This window comes from Tasmannia lanceolata, unplaced genomic scaffold, assembly GCF_043159265.1.
Source record: "Tasmannia lanceolata isolate RefF3 unplaced genomic scaffold, GAP_Taslan_0.1 ptg000006l, whole genome shotgun sequence".
Classification (NCBI taxonomy): Eukaryota; Viridiplantae; Streptophyta; class Magnoliopsida; order Canellales; family Winteraceae; genus Tasmannia; species Tasmannia lanceolata.
Window position 1 is genome coordinate 11,741,438 of NW_027518683.1, and position 19,124 is coordinate 11,760,561.

Below are 19,124 nucleotides of genomic sequence, written 5' to 3' on the forward strand. Positions count from 1 at the left end.
CTCTCTCTCTCTCGCGCGCTAGACTACTGTCGACGTCTCTCTCTCTTTACCCAGACTCTCTCTCTCTCGCGCGCAAGACTACTGTCGACGTCTCTCTCTCTCAAGACCTTCGTCCGGTAAGTCTCCTCTCTCTCTTTCTCCCCACCCCTCTCTCTCTGTCTCTATCTCTATCTTTCTCTGAATTTTTTTGCTGGATATAGGGTTTCGGATAAGGGGTTTGAGGGTAGGGATTCGGATTCACTAGTTAAGGTTTCGTTTTTTATCTTTTTTTTTTCCATTATATTTTGGTATTTAGGGTTTCCGAGTTTGGATTTAGGGTTTATGATTTTATGCATTTAGTTTAGGGTGTACAGATTTGGGTTAGGGTTTATGATTTATATGGATTTAGGGTTCCAGAAATAAGGTTTATAGATCTTCTGTTACGGTATTTTTTTGTATTTGGGTATTTGGGTACTTCTGTTACAAATATTTTGTTGTATTTTTTTTGCAAATCAACAAGTTTTGTTACAATATTTTTGGTATTTGTTCCTCATTTTTTCATATTTTGGGTAGATCTAGGGTTGGTATTCGTTCCTCATTTCTTTGTATTTGGTACAATATTTTGGGTATTTGTTCGTACCTGTTCGTATTTTTTTTTTTGCAAATCAACATGTTTTGTTTGGTATTTATTCTCTTGTGCTGAATATTTATTTTGCTTGGTATTTATTCTCTTGTGATGGGAAATAGGGTTTAAGGGTTAGGATTAGGGTTTAGTGGTTTATGGTAATGAGATTCACATTTCTGATTTTTTTAACACAGAATTTGGGTTTAATGTATTAGTTACTCAGAATTCTACATGTTAGTTTGTCACAGTTTCTGTTTAACAGGTTTCTATTGAGTTTCTGTGCAACGACACACATATTTCTGTAGTTTTTGTGAAGTTTCTGGGAGCTTTCTGTCAGGTTTTTGTGCAACGAAACGCTCATCTGACAGGTTTTCTGTGAGGTTTCTTTTCCTTCCCTTTCCTTTCTGCCACATCAGTTTCCTTCCCTTCCCTTCCATTCCCTTTCCTTTCCTTTCCTTTCCTTTCCTTTCCCGACGAGAGAACAGAGCATTAGTGAAACAAGGAAAAGGATTTATTGAGACAAGGTGTGCCAATACCAATCTTGGGTGCAGCAACAGCAAGAGGCAAATGCCTCCCCATCTTCTTAGCCAGGTACCCCCTCGTAGCCAACAAGAGTAGTCACAATACACTAAATAGGGGGTGTCCCGAATCAAAGAGGGGACCGGGTATATCATTTCCATGATAAAAATGCCCATGGATGAGGGTTTTGGGACACCCATTTTCGTTGGAAAAGCTACAGAGGAGAGGAAAATACAGAGAAAGAGTTGGGAAGGATGGGCCACCGTCATCATCTCCTTCTTCCATTTTCACCCCACCTCCCAGCTCCCATCCTCGGCAAACCATCGTCATCACCATCATCATCTTCACACAAATTTGTGAAACCCTCTTCATTAAACCCTACCATAGGCCACTGAATCCGACCCTCTTCTTCGACCCCGCCACTATCTCTACGTCAGCCTTTACCTCCACCTTCTTTTACCTTTGCCATCACCACGAACCCACTTCATTTCTCTTCCCTTTACAACCAAAATCCGATCCCAACATACCTAGTACCCCTATCTCCATCTCCACCATCGGCCGTCGGGTACCCACAATTCACATCTCTGATAAGGAGGAGTTGCCAATTCCGAGCTCCATTGCCGGCAAAGGCGATCCGGGGTCACCCCTACTTGGTAATCTCTTTCTTTGCCCTTTAATTTCCTTGTTAAAATCTTTTGAGTTTTGGTTAAATGGCATAAACTCAGCTTGCTTGTTTAATCGATTTGCCATTTGAATATAAGCATTGCCTACTTCCCATGAGAGCATCAAATTAATTTGTTTCCCAGTTGAAATTATCTTTACTTGAAATTTGTTTCAAAGTTTTGCTCTCATAAGAACTTTAATCCAGCTTAAACAGAATTCAAGACAAAGTCATTGTTAACTCTCCATTACAGTAGGGCATTTGAATTATTTGAAGAATGTTTTTTAAAGAAGACATGGCCTGCGACATTCATGCCTTTCTCGAATTCCTATCTTATTCGAACCTTGGAGTTCATAGATTTCAGCACAATGTTCTGCATCTCATGGTTCATTGCTGTCATATGAGGACTTAGGCCTACTGAACATCTGCCCTCTCAATCATCACTCTCTACTTCGCGGTTATGAGTCTGCATTTTTTTAGTATTATCTCATCCTTGATTTGTTTTAATTGGCTCCTTTAGTTAGCATCTCATTTCTGGTTTGCGTTTCCTTTCATTATGTAATAATAAGAAGCAGGTTTGAGGTGATTATTGAAACAGGGTAGTATTTCAGAATGTGAAATCGTTTGGCTTTCGTTGTGTCTAGTATTTCAGAGAGATTGATTTCTAGGGAGGCTCCTAATTTTGATTTCTAATTTCTTTGGGTGCCTCTTTCGTGGATACTTTTGGGGACTTCGATTGTCATATGTTGATTTCTAATTCCTTAATCTCTCATCCCATGTCTATATAGTTAGAAGTTCCCTTCCAAATCTCCAAGGACTATTCGCTTATCTTCGTCAGATTTCCACTGGAACATGAAGAAAATATCTCCGGGCATTTCTTCAGACGGTTCAGCATTGGTGTCACAACTTCATCAGGGAGCTTGGGGACGGTTTGTCACACTACCTTTAATGCTCATCAACAAAGGTTCTAACGGCGATATAGGAGCTAATGGGGGGAGCCCCCTGATGGGGTTTCAGACTCCTAGGAGAGCATCCTCTTTGAAAACTACACAGATAAAAAGGCTCTTCAAAATTCCAAAAGTGCTATGTGTAACTGATTGTTTTATGTCTTATCCCTCACTCGAAATTCAGTCTCGACTGCGAAGATTTGCGGTTCCCTTTTGTTGAAGTCCCTTTTGTAATCAATCTCTTACTAAGATTTATTTGTATTTTTAATTTTGTAACTGATTTAGGTTTCTTCGAATATATGTCATGACCCTTTGTCATTTTTCTTCGAATGATTGAAGATCCATGAAGGTCTTGCTTATCTGGTACCCTTCTACACAGAAACTGGGTCCAAATCTGTTGTAGAAACTTTGTGACTTCTCCGTTGTTTCTCCAAAACCACTTTTGTATTAGAAGGAAACTATTTTGATTTTCTTGCCTTGGGAACTCCTTAAACGTCGAGAGATTGTTTTATATTCGGCCAGTACTCATCAAAGAGATGAAAACAAAATATAAGAAAACATATTTTTAATCCCAAAATAGTGACTGGATAAAACGAAGTTCACCCAGATGGAGATTGAGTGTGTTTAGTATGTATGATGAGTTGCTATAGTATGTTTGGAAATCAATTGTAAATTGAAATGAAACCCATTTGATTTCTTCAAATAGGAACTCCTGAAGAATTGTTTATGCTCAATAGGAGGTTCTAGAAAAAGGGAAAAAAAGATACATAGAAAAAAACAAAATCATATTTTTAACCCCTAAAGCATGTTTATTGATAAGATAAAGTTGACTCAGATAGAGATAATAATTTTTCTCGGTAATTAGCCACTAAAATGGTTTTTTTCGTCTTACATTGATGGCAAATCTAAGATGATTCACTGCATTGTGTCACAGAAACCCAAGGTCAGTCTCCTTGGTGCAATATTCGTGAAAGATCAGTGAAGGAAAATGAGCATTGTGCCCAAGGAGACGATTGAGGTCATTGCACAGAGCATTGGCATTAACAACTTATCCCCAGATGTTGCACTTGCTCTTGCTCCTGATGTGGAGTATCGCATTCGAGAGATCATGCAGGTAATCGGATTTCCGTAATATCATCATAGTAAATTTTGATCCTTGAGTAATCTGCAATATACTGGAATTTGTAGTCGCTATTTTTCACGCTTCTTCCTGGTAAGGATTTTAGAATGCAGTTTTGTTTCATGTTTCCTGTTCACTATTGTAGTGTTTATTCGTCCATACATATTTGTTCATTAACAGCTTTAGTCACATTTTAGTACCATTCATTTTGGTAAGTCCAGTTGTAATAGTTCCTGTAACTATTGACCATAATGCACTTCCCATATAAAAAAATCTAGTGTGGAATATCAACTTACCACATTGCTTATATGTTCTGCAGCCTTCCACTTCTTGATCTTCCTCTACTTTTTTTCTGGCACAGCTACTTACGTGCCCCACTCTAAATCTGCTATAGCTGCCACTGCCACTTTGTGTGATTATCAATTGAATGCTATTTCATACTAAATGGATACGTATAACGGCTTGCATGTACCATAATGACCGGAGACTATACCTTCAAATGCCGGTGTTGGTCTGCCTCGTTGGCGTTTCTGATGAAACAAAAAAAAAACTGACAAGAATCTTTTGTTTTGGCCATCTTTATTAAAAATTACTACCTATTTTATTTGCGAGCAATACATACCCCTATTTCATTTGGGAAGGATGCTAGGTCATTGGGCCTTTGAAAGTATTGAAATCCAGGCTAGAGGGCTTGGATACCTGTTGCCTATCTCACCCGGCACTTGGAAGGGTGAGCCTTTGCTTTTTGGATCGTCTTCTGCCCAATGTGGTACCCTCCCGTTTTTAGGTTCCCATCCCATTGGGTTTACCTTGTTCACAGGTTGACCCCTTGACAACAAGAAAAGCCATTCTTGTGCTATACTCTGGTGATTTTTTGCCCACCAAGGCACACAAACTTCCATCTTGTCCCAGATCACATTCCGTGAATCGAGAAGGGCATCCAGCAATCTCTCTCATAGATGCGATGTGACTGTTTGGGATTATCTTTGTTTCTTGTAAGTTGGGATGCGTATCTTCTTATTTGAAACTGAACCGATTAAAAAACAAGAAGCAAATGTATAATATGTCTGGTCAAATTCTGCAGTTCTCATTGTGGAAGACCAGATGCTGCTGCTGACTGTAGTTTCTTCTTTTTTTGGCTTTTTATATATTTTGGTGCAGAAGGTTGCTTGAATAGAGTTGGCTTTTTATATCTTTGATTGTTTTAGTTGCTGCATATGATTCTGATACAAATTCTCAAGCCAAACTAACACAGTGGATCATTGACACGTACTGGATGAAGGAGAAGGAAGAAGCAAATATTGGTGCTATTGGGAGGGAGAACGTTGATGTCATCATAAAAAAAACGATTATGATTTTTTTTCCTAGATTTGTTGAGGTTTTTAAGTTAGGTTAGAGAAGCTCTTAGTATAACTATCCTTACAACTTGCAATCCCAAGGAATTGAATCTGATCAGGATTTGGGAGGGAAATTCAATAGAAGGCCTGATTTCCAGGCTGGATCGACATGGTTGAGGAGAAATCCGAGCAAGGTTAGGAGTTTGGAGATTAAATAGGAGTGTTAAGGGGTTGCTTTCTAGTTATGAGTAGAAATCAGGGTTACCACATGAATTTAGGGGCCGTTTGGATCAAGGTTACCTGGAACGCGGTTCGTTCCGGTATGCAGTACGGGAACGAGTACGGGGTACGATGGTAGCCTGGTACGTGGTACGATGAAAGTAGGCTAAGTCGGTTGGCTATTTTAGCTCGCGGGTCGATTTGGAGCACAACTCTGGGTCGCTCTTGTACTCTATATATATAATTTCATATATTTTTTACAAGAATATCATTTTATAGTCCATACTACATACATTTAATAAACAAAACCAAAAACCTCATGTATGCCATTCATATATATTCAAAATGAAAATTCCAGTTCCAATCCAATCCATAATATATAAAATTTGAAGATCTCTAAATATCACTAAATTAAATACCAACATATATTGCATTCTCAATCTTAACTGAAAGCAAGCAGAAAATAACTGCCTGGTTATGAAATAAGAACATAAAAATATGAACAAACTAATAAACTATTGTGTAACTCTGTTTTCTTAGTCCACCTAAGTGTTCTCTCTCTATGCATTGCTCCCTTTCTCCGGGGTCGCCATTTTTGGTGATCCGGGTCGCAAACGACCCACGTTTCGGGTCAGCGTCCCCGGATCGTGGGTTGGAGGGTGGGAGGGCGATCCCGGTAACTTTGGTTTGGATACGCGGATTTTAGAATCTTGGATTTCCTCCAAATCGTAGTTGGGAGACGAGAGAAGAGGAGACCATCCGTCGTTTTCTGTTTTCTAGCCCTTCTTTTCGTTAGCAAGAAAGCAGGAGATCATCCCATGTTTCCAGGTTTTAGAAATATCAGGATGTGTGAGAGATTTCTAAAACCTAGATTTCTTATTTAAAATCCAAGATTCTAAAGAGAAGTGAAGCAATCACTCTCCTTCTTCTCTCATCTCCCAACTATGATTTTGAGGAAACTTAAGATTCTAAAATCTGCGTATCCAGACGGCCCCTTAATGTTTTTTGTTAATTTCATGTTAGGAGTTTATCTTTAGTAGTTGCAGTCCAAGTGGATGCAAGGAGATTCATTAGGGTTAGATTTGAAGTTTGTTTCAGGGTGGGGTGTGAGAGGAAGTTGATGTAGTGTGAGATCTATATGTATGCACTGCCAATCAATGTACGAAATAGGGTTTTTTTTATGTGTTACTGTAGATCAAATTTGTTTGCATTATTTCCCTTTGAAAATTTATATGGTAATCAGTTCCGTACCCAACAGCTAAAGTGTGCCACATGTACCAAAAAATATCCTTTTGGCAAGTTCCCGATTAAGTTGGACTGAGGGAAGTGGTTTGTCAGTCTCTCGTGATGTTGTGGCAATAACTGATTTGCTCGGCTTCCTGCCTGGTCATAAAACCAGTTTCCCTAGCACAACTCTTTCCTTTTATTTAAGCTATTCCCCTCTTTTACTGATTTTATGATCTGATTTGATTATGGGCAATAAGCCAAATGGTAGCTAAACTGCAATATGAAGTTTACCATTGTGTTGGCAGTATCAATTTCTTTGGAATGTAGAGATCTTTTTTTTTTAAAAATAAAGAGAGAAAAATAATAGAAAGTAAAAGCTGTTGGCAAACTTGAACTAGAGAAGTAGATGGCTAGATGTTAACATCCAAGTAGTATCATGAAGGGCTACATCCGATACATCAATGTTGTAGTGCCAATGTCTGTATGGTTGTTTTTGTTTGCAAAACTAGTAATTTTAATGGTTCACAATAATATTGATGGTCCTTGTGGATGCATAGTATTCCTCCAGAATTTTATGCTTTTTAGCCCTTCGTTTTATTTCTGGATGGCATTCATATGCCCCCTCATACTACTTCTAGCTGCTTGTGTTAAGTGGTAACTTAGCCCGTCTTTTAGAAAATGGTATGCCCCTGTGAATGTCTGGGCCAGCATTGCACACAGGAATTGGTATTGCATCTTTACTAAGGGGCTGTTTGGATACGTGGATTTTAGAATGCAGGTTTTAGTTTGAAAGCGGTGTAGTATTCTGGATTTGACAATCCATTATCCTGGATTTAAAGTAAGAAATTGAGGTTTTAGAAATCTCTCCCCCATCTTGAGATTTCTAAAACCCGGAAACACGGGACGATCTCCTACTCTCTCGCTCGACGGAAAGAAGGGCGAGAAATTAGAAAACGACGGACGGTCTCCTTCTCTCATCTCCAATCCAGGATTTTGAGGAAATCCAAGATTCTAAAATCCGCATATCCAAACGGGCCCCTAAATGTCTGGCTCTATGTATCTTTTGTGACTGCATAATTGCATTATTAATGCTTTAGTTGTCTTCAACGAATGTACATTGTTGTTTAAGTTATGGGTGTGCATCATAAGTTGCAAAAAAGTGCTCTAAAGAAACATGGTTCTTGGATTCTACTTTTTATTTATTTCACTGTGGCATGGTTACCTTGACAATTTTTTACTGTCAAGGTGCTCAATCAGCTGATTAGATGATGTCGTAGTATGAGATGAAGCTCCATGCAATTTGGTCGAAAAATTTATCGCAATTTGTATCTTGTTAATTTTTTACTGTCAAGGCGCTCTATCAGCTGATTAGATGATGTCGTAGTATGAGATGAAGCTCCATTCAATTTGGTAGAAAAATTTATCGCAATTTGTAACTTGTTATCATATTCGTAGATTACAAGCACAAACTCGTATATTGGTGTTTGTGCTGTTATATTCAAATTAAACTTAGACCGGCATTTAATTATGTATTAAGAAACCATATTTTTCCTCTGAGGTCCCTAATGGACATGCTGACCCATTCTGAAACTGCAGGAAGCTATCAAGTGTATGCGCCACTCAAAGCGAACTATTTTGACTGCAGATGATGTAGATAGTGCACTTAACTTAAGAAATGTGGAGGTACCTTTTACTACTGATGTATTAACAGTTAAAGACTATTTGATTTTGGGCTGATGTGATTTATTATTTCTTGTCTGTTCACTTTCTTGTCCTGGGGTTGAGTGATTACTCCCTTTTTCTTTCTTCCTTAGACGATCTTACAGCTTATATACTTTTGTTCACTTTTGGTTGATTTGGCATTGTGTTATATTTTTCTTTTGAAATAGCTAATAAGTTTTCCTTTGGCTCATCATTTTTCTTCTTCCATGGTAGATTCTCTATAATTCAGTTCCTCATATAGAGAAGTACTTTTGCCTCAGGTTATAATTCATTTTTGTAAAATCTAGTTTACTACAGCTTGATTGTTCTGAAGTAGTCAAGGTATTTTAATATTTAAATTGGTTGCTGAGATATTTTAAATTGCTTGCTCAGATGAACAAAGTGTTGTGAGAGTAAATGATTGTTATTTTCCCAAGATTTGTTTTTGTTAGAAATGTTTTTCTTGCAATCCAAACATGGCCTCAAATACGGCTGCACATTTTCTGTGCTTTGAGTTAGGCTGTTGTGGATATTGTCGTGGGAATGTCCAATCCAGATTGTTGTGAATTGAAATATTTTTTGCAGCCATTTAGTGTTTTGGTCTTAAAGACAAGCAGAATCTTGGAGGGAAGTTTGAGGCAGGATTGGTTGTTCTTGCCTTCTCGGTGTTGCGAATTGTGATAGATCTGGTGAAGGGTGCTCTTTGTCCTTGTGATTTCTTTTTCAAGAGTGATATTTTGTATCTTGTTACATGGAACCTTCCCTCTTGGAATTCAATGGCAGCTGTAAAAGCACTCCCAGAAGACAAGATATTAACATGATGTTTTGGAGCTTTTGAGGTACATATGTCCAATAGGGCCGGTGATGTTACTAAAATATAATTAAAGCTTTGACACAGGGTTTGCAAACTACGAATTTGCAAATACTTGTATCCTTTTGGTCTGTGATTTTTAGGTTGTAGGTGACTCAGAGTATCATTCAACTGATGAAACTAAGCAACTCCTTTTGGGTGCTAGGAAGCATTTTTGAAGTAATTTTCAACATCTTGGTAGATGGGATCCTTTCTCTGTACATATTAATTGGAAAGTAATTTTGTGGCTGATAAGTAAGGTAATCATTGAGTTTCTTATCTGGGATTGAGAAGGAGTCAAGTATAGATGTATTTATATTATTCTCATTTGAGAAGGAAGAATCGTGGAATGAGATCATCCTGAGAAGAGTTGCAAGGAATGCAGTTCTCTAATAGGTCAGTCGTCTGGAAGGGAGAGTTGCAAGAAACCAACTCTATTTTGTAATTAAGCTGCGAAATGGCTTCACGCAAAATTGCCTAGGAAATCCCCTATATATGGTTTGTGATATGAGGAAATGGTTTGTGAGCAGCTACTCAGATAAGCTTATCTGAGCAGAGCTCACAAACCATAGGGAGGACCACATTTTTGGGGGATCCAAAGCATTCATTTGGAAGGCCCTTCCATGGATAGGGTGTGTTCCAAAAATCAGCCCTATAGGATCATCCTAACCCAATCAAAGGTGGAGGGGAAAATGGGCAGACACTGTGTGTCCATGTTTCTGCCCTCTTGTCCCCTCCACAAATGGCAGGGTTAGGATGATCCTATAGGGCTGATTTTTGGTACACACCCTATCCATGGAAGGGCCTTCCAAATGAATGCTTTGGATCCCCGCAAAACCCCCCCCCCCCCACCTCGCTCACAAACCATTTCCTCTCTCTCTATATATATGTATGTATTGTCTTAGCTTCTCAAAAGAGCAAGAAACAAAGGAAATATAAGCAATTCATGGTGATGAGAGTAGTGCGCTGAATATTAGATGACTTGGATGTTTATTTTACCACAGATCTGAAATTATGGATACTTCTCATGTTGGTACCATTTTAAATTTCTTCCTATTCTTTAGGGAACATATGTGAACCATGCGGGGAGTTGGAGATCGGGTGGTTTCTTTTCCAAAAGGAAGCGTGGTAGTTTCTTATGCATAAATGAAGGCTCTATTAGAAATTGATTTTCTGATTCCCAGATGCTTCCATGACACCACATTATCCATGCATATGCACGAGTAGTTACATACATGCACCAGTGGATTTGATCTGATGTCTCCACTTTTAACATGCTATAGTGAAAATCCAACAATCACACTTTAATGCTCTATAATTTCTTCAAATATTCACATGTTTGATAGGATACTCTAGCTTGGTCAGTTTTTGGAACATATGTTTTTTATTCTTGTTTGGGCATCATTTCCATTTGAAACTGTAGAACAATTAAAACTAATAATATTAGAAAATGTCAACAATAACCTTATAATAAATATGTGTACGGGGATACTAAAGTACTGTTCAGGTCTCTTGGTTTGGCTTCTCTCATTCACGATAGTGTTGTCTATTGTAGCTCGTAGCAGTGTCTGCCCAACCTCTTCATTTGATCCCTATATTTTTCTCTTTTATTTGCTGTGTCATTTTCGTATTCATTTTTCATTGACACGCCATTTCTGCCTTTTACTTGTTGGATACATATTTTACCTTGATATTATTGCGGCCTTCAATTCCCGTTATTAAACAGGTGGCTCATTAAGTACAGCTGAACTATGCAAAATTGATTTGATAGAGATAAATTTCTTCTTGTTCAAGAAATTTGGAGTTTTTCCTTTGATGGTGAGAATTTTTTATTCCCTTGCTAAGATTGTGGTTGTTTTCGATCTTTTGAAACTTCTTGAAAATGCCTTCTGTTTCGAGTGTTCTTATGTTATGGCACGATATTGTTTAATTAACACGGGATAACTATTAGACTTTAGGTTTTGCTTAGAACTTGCACTTTATTATTTGAATACTTGCACATGTTGATCACACACAAAAATTTTCTTCTTTGGCAAGGTTTTGTGAGAACATGTACCGCATACCCCTGTATTTACGGAGTTTTGCTTTGATTCCTTTTATATTTGGTGGTTTTTTATTGATTTTTTCTGAAAGAATTTCACTGCAGGATTTTCATTTGCTTATGAATTCTAATGGTTTTGCTTCAGCCAATTTATGGGTTTGCCTCTGGAGATCCTTTGCGTTTCAAAAGGGCGGTCGGCCATAAAGATTTATTCTATGTTGATGACAAAGAAGTCGATTTTAAAGATGTAAGATTTACTCATTATACTTTCACTTGTTTTCTTCAATTTATTATCTAAACTCCATACATTTACCTCTACTTGTGCTTTGCAGGTGATTGAAGCACCTCTACCAAAAGCACCACTTGATACTTCAGTTGTAGTTCACTGGCTAGCTATCGAAGGAGTACAGCCTGCCATTCCAGAAAATGCTCCAGTAGAAGGTCCAATACATTTAAAATGTAGCTTATTTTCTTAATTCCATAAATCATAATTTATCTTTCGCAGTCATAGTTTATTAAAAACTATGACTGCCAAACCTACTGTTGCAACCATCCTGTTTAGGGCATCAAAGTAATTATAATATTATTTAAACGCTGTATTTGTTCGTATTCATCTACAAGTGATTGCAGATTTAGTGTATCTTGTCCCGTCCCTCTGTGGTGTATGTGACTGCCAAACCTTTGCAACCATCCCCGTTTAGGGCATCAAAGTAATTATAGTATTATTTAAACACTGTATTTGTTCGTATTCATCTACAAGTCATTGCAGATTTAGTGTATCTTGTCCCATCCCTTGTGGTATGCGATCGATGTTGACTCATACCTTTCTACATTCCTCCTTCCCAGCATTTAGGTTTTTGTTGGCAAAATTTGAACAGTTTGGATCAGTTTAAGAGAATTCTTACCTTTAACTATTTGTTCTATTTCAATTAGTGTCTTCTGAAATTTCTGGTTCCTAAGTCTTGGAACTTTGTGTGGCATGTATGGAGCAAATGCTACAGTGTTTTCCCCCCATTTTTGTTTTCTTTTAATGCCTTATATTACTCTTATCCTTAGGACCTGTTTATTTAATTCACTGTTGAAGTTTCAAGTCAATATTCCTTGCCTGGCATTAACCTTAAAATCATTTTCCTTTTCGTTATTAGCACTTGTCGCCCCTTCAGAGAACAAAAAGTCTGAACACAGCAAAGAGGATGGACTTCCTGTTGATATTAAACTACCCGTTAAGCATGTACTATCTAGAGAACTCCAGGTAAATATCATATGTTCTGTCTGATGTTCTAAAACTGTCTACCCTATTAATATTTCATTCTCTGACCTTGTTGCAATTGAACAACTTATTTTTATTTTTATTTTCTCTTTGATAAATATGGTTTTTATGATTGACTTTGCAGTTGTATTTTGATAAAATCACTGAGCTTACCGTAAGTAGGTCTGACTCAGTTCTATTTAAAGAAGCATTAGTGAGTTTGGCTACTGATTCCGGGCTTCATCCTTTAGTTCCTTATTTCACATACTTCGTTGCAGATGAGGTATGTATATGTTTGTGGCATGTATTTGAGGTTAAAAAATATCTCTATTTTGCTCATTTTGAGTTGTTTTTTATCAATTCAGGTTACTCGGAGTTTGAATGATTTCCTCCTCCTGTTTGCTCTGATGCGCGTTGTCCGCAGCCTTCTCCGGAATCCGCACATACACATCGAGCCATATGTAAGTTGTTTATTGTTGAACAGGAGATTATCTTTGCCGTATCTTAAATATTTTAGTATCTCATAATTAATTAATTTTCTCAACAGTTCACCTTTTTCTTTTCAAGTTCAAGAGATGGTCTATGTTTTGTTAATTTTATATGACCGTCATCTATTATTTCCTTTTTTTATTTCACGACAAATATAGAGAAGACTACTAAATATTCTCTTAAACATATGCAATGAGCAAAAGTCATGCTAACTTCTGCTTGACAACTCAAAACAACCTTAAGACGTTTTAGTTTTGTTACCTGTTACCTTACAAAAATGTGCACAAGACAAAAGAATCCCATGGCTTGGAATACGAAGGTTTTGGTTCTGCAAATGTAGCTGGGGCTTTTGGCTGGTCAAAACCCCCATAACAGGATTTTGGACCATAATTCAGGGAGTTTGGATTGCCCAAATCCCAAATAATAAGGGTGTTTTGGGTTGTCTGGGATCATATGAAAACGGGCCCTGATAGGCTTGCCACAATTCTGAATGAAGCAAAGGTTTCAGGCCACTAAAGTGTCCACAAATCAGAGCATTTTTGGCTGGCCTAAATCCCATAGCTATGGGGATCCATGCTAAACCCTTCAATCAGGGGCTTACATCTTTGCCTTGGTTGGAAATAGCAGAGTGAGCACCTTCCCCTTCTCTAAACCCATTAATCAGGGGATTAAATCTTTGCCTTGGTTGGAAATAGCAGAGTGAGCTTCTTTCGTTGCAGTTTTTATGTTTACTTTTCATTAGTGCTGCATTTGTTTGTTTGATTTTGTTGCAAATTGTTTCATGTTTTTGTTTGTTTAATGATGCCGATGTTTTCATGAGGTATTCCCATGTTTAATATTTTCTTTTTGTTTATCTAATGAGTTGTTTTTTTTTTCCTTCAGTTGCACCAATTGATGCCATCTGTAGTTACTTGCCTTGTTTCCAAAAGGTTGGGGAATAGCCTTGTGGACAACCACTGGGAGCTTAGAGACTTCACTGCAAACCTTGTGGCTTCAATATGCAAAAGGTGAGATCCTCTGGTACTATGTTTCCTGTCTTTCCTTTGCTCACTTTTTCCGATGACACCTTCATACTTCAAAGATAACTTGATAATCGAGCATAAATATGATACATGATTTACATTTTCAGTACTGAATCACACAAATGGTTAAACAAATCTGATCACACTGAAAAGGGTAAAATATTTTCGATATCACAGATGACACATATTAAATTGTTCACTACTTCGCGGTATAAACCATTTTATATTTGTGACTGTTATACATCACACACACATATTTTGAATGGCAGTACTTCATAATATGGCATTTTATTGCATGGTAATCCTGTGCAGAAGCAGAATAATGTATAATTATTGGCTTTTCTATTCTTTTTCCATATATAAGGTGCACTTGTTTTATCTAAATTTTATTAGCAATCATTGCCTAGAGGGATTGAAGTATGTGATATTTTGCAGATTTGGGCATGCATATGCGAATCTCCAGCCTCGCGTGACTAGAACTCTTCTTCATTGTTTTTTGAACCCTACGAAAGCATTGACCCAGCATTATGGTGCTATTCAAGGGCTTGCTGCTTTGGGAACTAAAGTGGTATCCTTTTTTTTTTCATGTTGAACATTTTCTGAAATTTATTGTCAGCTGTCACCTTTGTATTCCATCTGCCTATATTGTTTTCGAATGATTTATCCTTTGATTGATAGGTGCATCTACTAATACTGCCTAATCTGGAGGCATATCTGCAACTTATAGAACCAGAGATGTTACTTGAAAAGCAAAAGAATGAGATGAAAAGGCATGAAGCTTGGCTTGTTTATGGCGCCTTACTGGTTCGCCTCTTTCCCTTTCAATCTGCTCTTGTATTATTGTTGACGTGTTATATGTTGAAATGTTGGGTAGCCATTTACTCGGATGGTGTAATGGTTGACACTGGAAAATATTTTCCAGCGTGCTGCAGGACGGTGCTTGTATGATCGGATCAAGTTGTTTCCCGGATTGTTATCCCCGCCAACACGTGCTGTTTGGAGGACCAATGAAAGAGTTGTGACTACTATGCCTGGTAAGACCGTGTTGGAGTTCCCTTATTTCTTCAACAATGTTTGTTACCCATCTTTTTTTGGGCTTTTGTGGTCTGGTTATCAGATTATCCTCCTAGAGTTATTACCACCTCTGTCATCCCAGTTCCAGCCAATTTATTAGGATTAATTCCATAAGCTCTTGAAATCTTAAAGAACTGTGCCCCCTATATTTTCCAAAGAGCCATGACCCAAAGTGGGGCATCCTCATTATAGTATGATGAGGTTCACCTGCACTCCAATATATGGGTCCTCCTTTGATTGATCCTGTCTGTCCACATAGTGTGGGCCCTAACATGGTATCCACTTCAACACTTTTGATCTGATGGTTAGGATCATCCAACCGTTGCAGATTTTGATTCTGGAATCTGGACCATGGACCATAAGAAGTCTTGCCCAGCAAGTGGAGTGGTCGTGATTGATCAAAGGTTGGGCTCACCTTTGAGATAAAAGTGTGATCATATACAGCTTCTGGACTTATTCTTCTTTTGCTTACAAGCGGCTTGAACGGCATTTTCATAAACAAAACAGATAAATTTGGAAATTAACCAAACTATTCAGTCTCTATGTAATAAATATCCTTCATCTTTACTTTGTCGTTATGTACCAAATCAGAAAATTTTGGTCAAGCATGGCAAGAGTCATACTCAATGGAGGTTTTAAATTCTTACCCTTGTTTCTCCAAATAATGAAGGTAAACGCAAGTCGACCAATGATCTCTCCAAACAACAGCCCCCTCTCAAGAAGATAGCATCCGATGGCATGCTGGGCACCATTTCCATGCCGGCTGACCTGCAAGGTGTGGGAGATGTGTTTCAGGCCATCTCTGGGGAGTCCAACATGGGCCCATCCTCATCATCCGGCCAGGCATCCAGCGAGAGCATTTCCAGAAGAGACAAGGGTGGTGGTCCTGCACCAACGTCGAATTTGCTCTCTCAAGCTTGGAAGGAAGACATGGATGCCGGGCATCTGTTGGCGGCACTGTTTGAATTGTTTGGTGAAGCTATATTTTCCTTCATACCATCAACCCCTATGTCTTTCTTCTTGTAAATGAAGGTTGTTTTGTTAGTGAGATCAGTTGTGAGAGTAAAAAATAGTGTGAAGAGGAAAGTCAAGCCTGTACATTATCTGAGAAACATATTGAAGAGAATTTAGTTAAGATTGGATCTAATCAATGTGCAACATCAGTGTTTCTCAGATGTTTTTTAAGCTCCACCTTGGGCATGTCATTGGCTCAAGATTGCACCCATTGGACGGTCTGTTTGACACAAGCCTTGCCGATGCTGTGCACCATCTGGATTGGATGTCTTGGTTTCGTGATCTAAAATTCCTCATTTTAGGTTTCTAAAGGGTTGATTTTTGCGGGCCTCGATCATAATTTCATGCCAATGCTTCAATATTTTATTGTTAGCCTTCTGAAAAATAACAAGATATGAGTAATAATGAGGAAAATACTTCCAAAACGCAGATTTATGCTGGCTCTGTTTCTTTCGACATAAAAATGGACGTAAAAGTTGTTCTATGTTGTAAAAATGAACGTAAAACAAATTTTACATCCATTTTTATGTCCAAAGAGGTGGAGTCTTTGGAAATAAAAATAGGGAAATGATATCAGCACAACCTTATTTTGATATTTTCGAAGTTTTAGTGTTCAAAGAGCTGCCAAAAGGTTATTACATTTCCTAAAAAGCGAAGAAAAGACAACTGGGCTTGTGCAAATATCAAAGTAAGTGGTGCAACTGGGATTGCACTGATAGTAGTCTACACAGACAGAGCCCCTTGACGGGCAGTTGGCATTGGTGCAACTCGGGTCAATTTTGGGAATCCGGGTTGAGTTTTTACACATAGAAGAACAAAGTTGGGAAGGGATTTGGCATTGGTGCAACTCGGGTCAATTTTGGGAATCCGGGTTGAGTTTTTACACATAGAAGAACAAAGTTGGGAAGGGAAGAGGAATATCAGACCCTTTTTTTTACTGCTAAGCCACATTCCTACCCATGTCATATTTTTCCTAGGGAATTTTTACAACATCTGGTTTTTTGTGAACTTGAGAGGAGTGTTGTTATAAACCAAACTAGAACTTGAGCGTAGTAAAATCCTAGTATCAGATGAGATTTCTTAATTGGCAAGTGATGCTCGCATCACACGTAATACAAAGAGAGTAACGTATGTTATTCTTTCCAAAAGACATTGAAGAACAATGCCCGTGCTTTCACCATTCACCAATGACACTCAAAAAAGAATTAAAGAAACGGATTACTGCGAACGATACTAACATTTGCAATCAGGAAACGCATCATATTCCGATTCTCCCTTAAATGGAATGAAAAAAATAAAAATAAAAATTCCATTCTGACCGGGGCGGGTAATTGATTCCTAACACCCCCCACCCCCACCCCCACCCCCACCCCCACCCACTCCGGTGTCAATTCCACACTCCTTGATTATCTTCTTTTTTTTGAACCAAATGTCAGAATCAGGCAGAATTAAAATCAAATCCCAATTCCAGTGTCTGATTCTGAAAGCGGACCTTATTATGTTATTCCACCTATGTCTCTTAGTCACGATTCATTCAAATCTCTTATTGACCGGATTGGATTCGGAGTGTTCGTCGGATCCTACATCACAAGTCTCCGTCATAATCCATTTCAAATTGGACCGTCCATTGGAGTGTCCTAGTAGGTCATATTTACATTTCACATGGTTAAAATTCTCAAAAGAGGGCGAATGCAAACTTGATTAGTAGTTGCGAGGGTGAGCCTCAGCCCCAGGCTGCTGTAATGCAGTGAGTTAGGGACTTGGGGTGAAAGGTTAGAGAAGGATGATCACAGAGAGAGTGACTCGAGATCTGAGAGAGATGATTAAAAAAAAAATACTAAAAATGTGAATTGTTGGAAAAAATTCATGACTTATTTTTACTGAAAAACCCCTAAAATAATACTTAAAGTTATAAAAATTAGAGAATATTTTGGTAAAATTGAATAATAAATCAGTAATAATCGGATCCTACTATTGGGTCACTAAATGTGTCCACGGATGTTGAGTTTCAGATTCGGATGGTCCATCGGACGTCCATTGACACCCCATCTCTCCATTCTTCCAAGCGATTAACAGAAAAAGGTTAATTTAATAATTTTTTCATAATATTTTAATCAAGAAATATAAATGTAGGGGTGTCAACGGATCCACTTCGGCTCGGATCCACCTATGTCACAGTCACGATCCATTCAAATTCTTTATTGGTCGGGTCAGAGTTGGATTGTTCTTTGGATCCTACTTTCCACGTCATGATCACGATCCATTTTAAGTTGGACCGTCCATCGGAGTATCCTATTATGTCCCACTAGGCTAAGTAAACAATTATTTTTAAAAAAAAAGAGTTAGAATGGCAGTCCACTATTTGTGTGTCTCTATGCATTTTCTTCAACTAAATTAAAAATTTATCTATTTTTAATCTATGTGTATAATAATGCTTATAAACAATAAAACTAATCAAAATTACATACACAAATATAATATATAACTATTATCAAAGAATATGATGAATAAAGAACATAACCCCTCTCTCTCTTCCTTCGTAAAAGTATGAAATAAAACGACTGAAATGAGTGAAATCGCATTCCCATCCAATTCATTAAGTGATAAGAGAGGTTTTGACCAAAATACCCTTCATAGAACTGTTAGCATTAACAAAATTTGGAGGGTATTTTCGAAAATCATTTTAGACCGTGACTATCCAATGGGCATCTGTGGCGTGCCCATACCCAATCCGAAAATTTTAGGATCCTAGATTTGATAGGGGTGCAACTTAGGTCGGGTTGAACCCGAACCCGAACCCGATTTTTGGGCGGGTTGGGTTGACCAAATTCAGGTTGGGTTCGGGTCCGGGTTGGGATTTGGCAACCCGACCAAAATTCGAGTTGGGTTGGGTATCAGGCAACCCAACCCATCCTGTAACCCGACAAAGAGTAATACACGTTTTTTACTTTTTGTACTTTTGTAGCTTCTGACGTTTTGTTGTTCCTTTCTATCCTTGCAAATATAATAATAGATACTTATCAAAAACAAAAAGTAAAGGGCTAAAGTCA

General features: G+C 38.0%; 1 protein-coding gene across 2 annotated transcripts; it reads left to right on the top strand.

The window, feature by feature from the left end:
• Positions 1-16,207, top strand: TAFII59 (TATA BOX ASSOCIATED FACTOR II 59). Of its 2 annotated transcripts, none has more exons than XM_077382201.1 (13): positions 1-116; positions 3,666-3,845; positions 8,231-8,317; positions 11,372-11,473; positions 11,559-11,667; positions 12,372-12,478; positions 12,621-12,758; positions 12,841-12,936; positions 13,847-13,971; positions 14,422-14,554; positions 14,665-14,790; positions 14,909-15,020; positions 15,731-16,207. In XM_077382201.1, the coding sequence occupies exons 2-13, from the start codon at positions 3,720-3,722 to the stop codon at positions 16,084-16,086; spliced, it is 1,617 nt and encodes a 538-aa protein (XP_077238316.1). In that variant the 5' UTR covers positions 1-116; positions 3,666-3,719; the 3' UTR covers positions 16,087-16,207. The 2 variants fall into 2 exon arrangements, with proteins under 2 accessions (XP_077238316.1, XP_077238315.1); XM_077382200.1 differs by lacking the exon at positions 1-116 and adding an exon at positions 670-1,776.
• The last annotated feature ends 2,917 nt before the right edge of the window (positions 16,208-19,124 follow it).